The 608-nt window shown below is 45.1% G+C and overlaps 1 gene segment (V, D, J or C); it reads left to right on the top strand.

Annotated features, from left to right (window-relative positions):
• Positions 1-88: 88 nt before the first annotated feature.
• LOC121939760 lies at positions 89-602 on the top strand (the record flags this gene model as incomplete). The annotated part of the segment is given in 2 exon segments: positions 89-206; positions 303-602. Coding segments are annotated over 2 exon segments (343 nt in total), but the record flags the coding sequence as incomplete, so codon positions are not given.
• Between the last annotated feature and the right edge of the window lie 6 nt (positions 603-608).

Genomic DNA, 608 nt, shown 5'->3' with positions numbered 1-608 from the left:
TTTCATCTTCGTCTTGATTCATTTAAATAAACTTCAGTCAGCTAATACACAATCATCAGTATGTAAATCAGCCTCCGCATGTGTTGCCTCATAAAGAAGTGAAGTGTGTGTGTGTCAGTGAGAGGACAGAAGAGCTCACGTCAGCTCAGCTTCAACATCAACCATGTTCTCTGTAGCTCTGATACTGCTGCTGGCAGCTGGATCCTGTGAGGAGCTTTCAGTGGATTCTCACTCACAAACACATTAGAAACACTGAATAGTCAGATGAATGATGGAGATAATGTTGATTTGTGTTTCCACAGGTGTGAACGGTATCAGCCTCATCCAGCCAGACTCACTGGTCGCGCAGGCTGGACAGTCTTTGACCATCACCTGTCAGGTCTCTGGTTATTCTTTGACTGATAACAGCTACGCAACAGGCTGGATCAGACAGCGTGAAGGAAAACCAATGGACTGGATTATACATCGGTACGGTGGAGGAGATGTTTACCAAAATAATGCTCTGAAGAGCAAGTTCCTCTACCACACACGCACTTCTACAAGCTCAGTGACATTAACAGGACAGAATCTGCAGCCTGAAGACACAGCTGTGTATTACTGTGTGAGAG

Source organism: Plectropomus leopardus, unplaced genomic scaffold (genome assembly GCF_008729295.1).
Source record: "Plectropomus leopardus isolate mb unplaced genomic scaffold, YSFRI_Pleo_2.0 unplaced_scaffold59058, whole genome shotgun sequence".
Lineage (NCBI taxonomy): Eukaryota > Metazoa > Chordata > Actinopteri > Perciformes > Serranidae > Plectropomus > Plectropomus leopardus.
The sequence above is the reverse complement of the archived record's forward strand: the minus strand, read 5'-3'. Positions and strand labels throughout refer to the sequence as shown.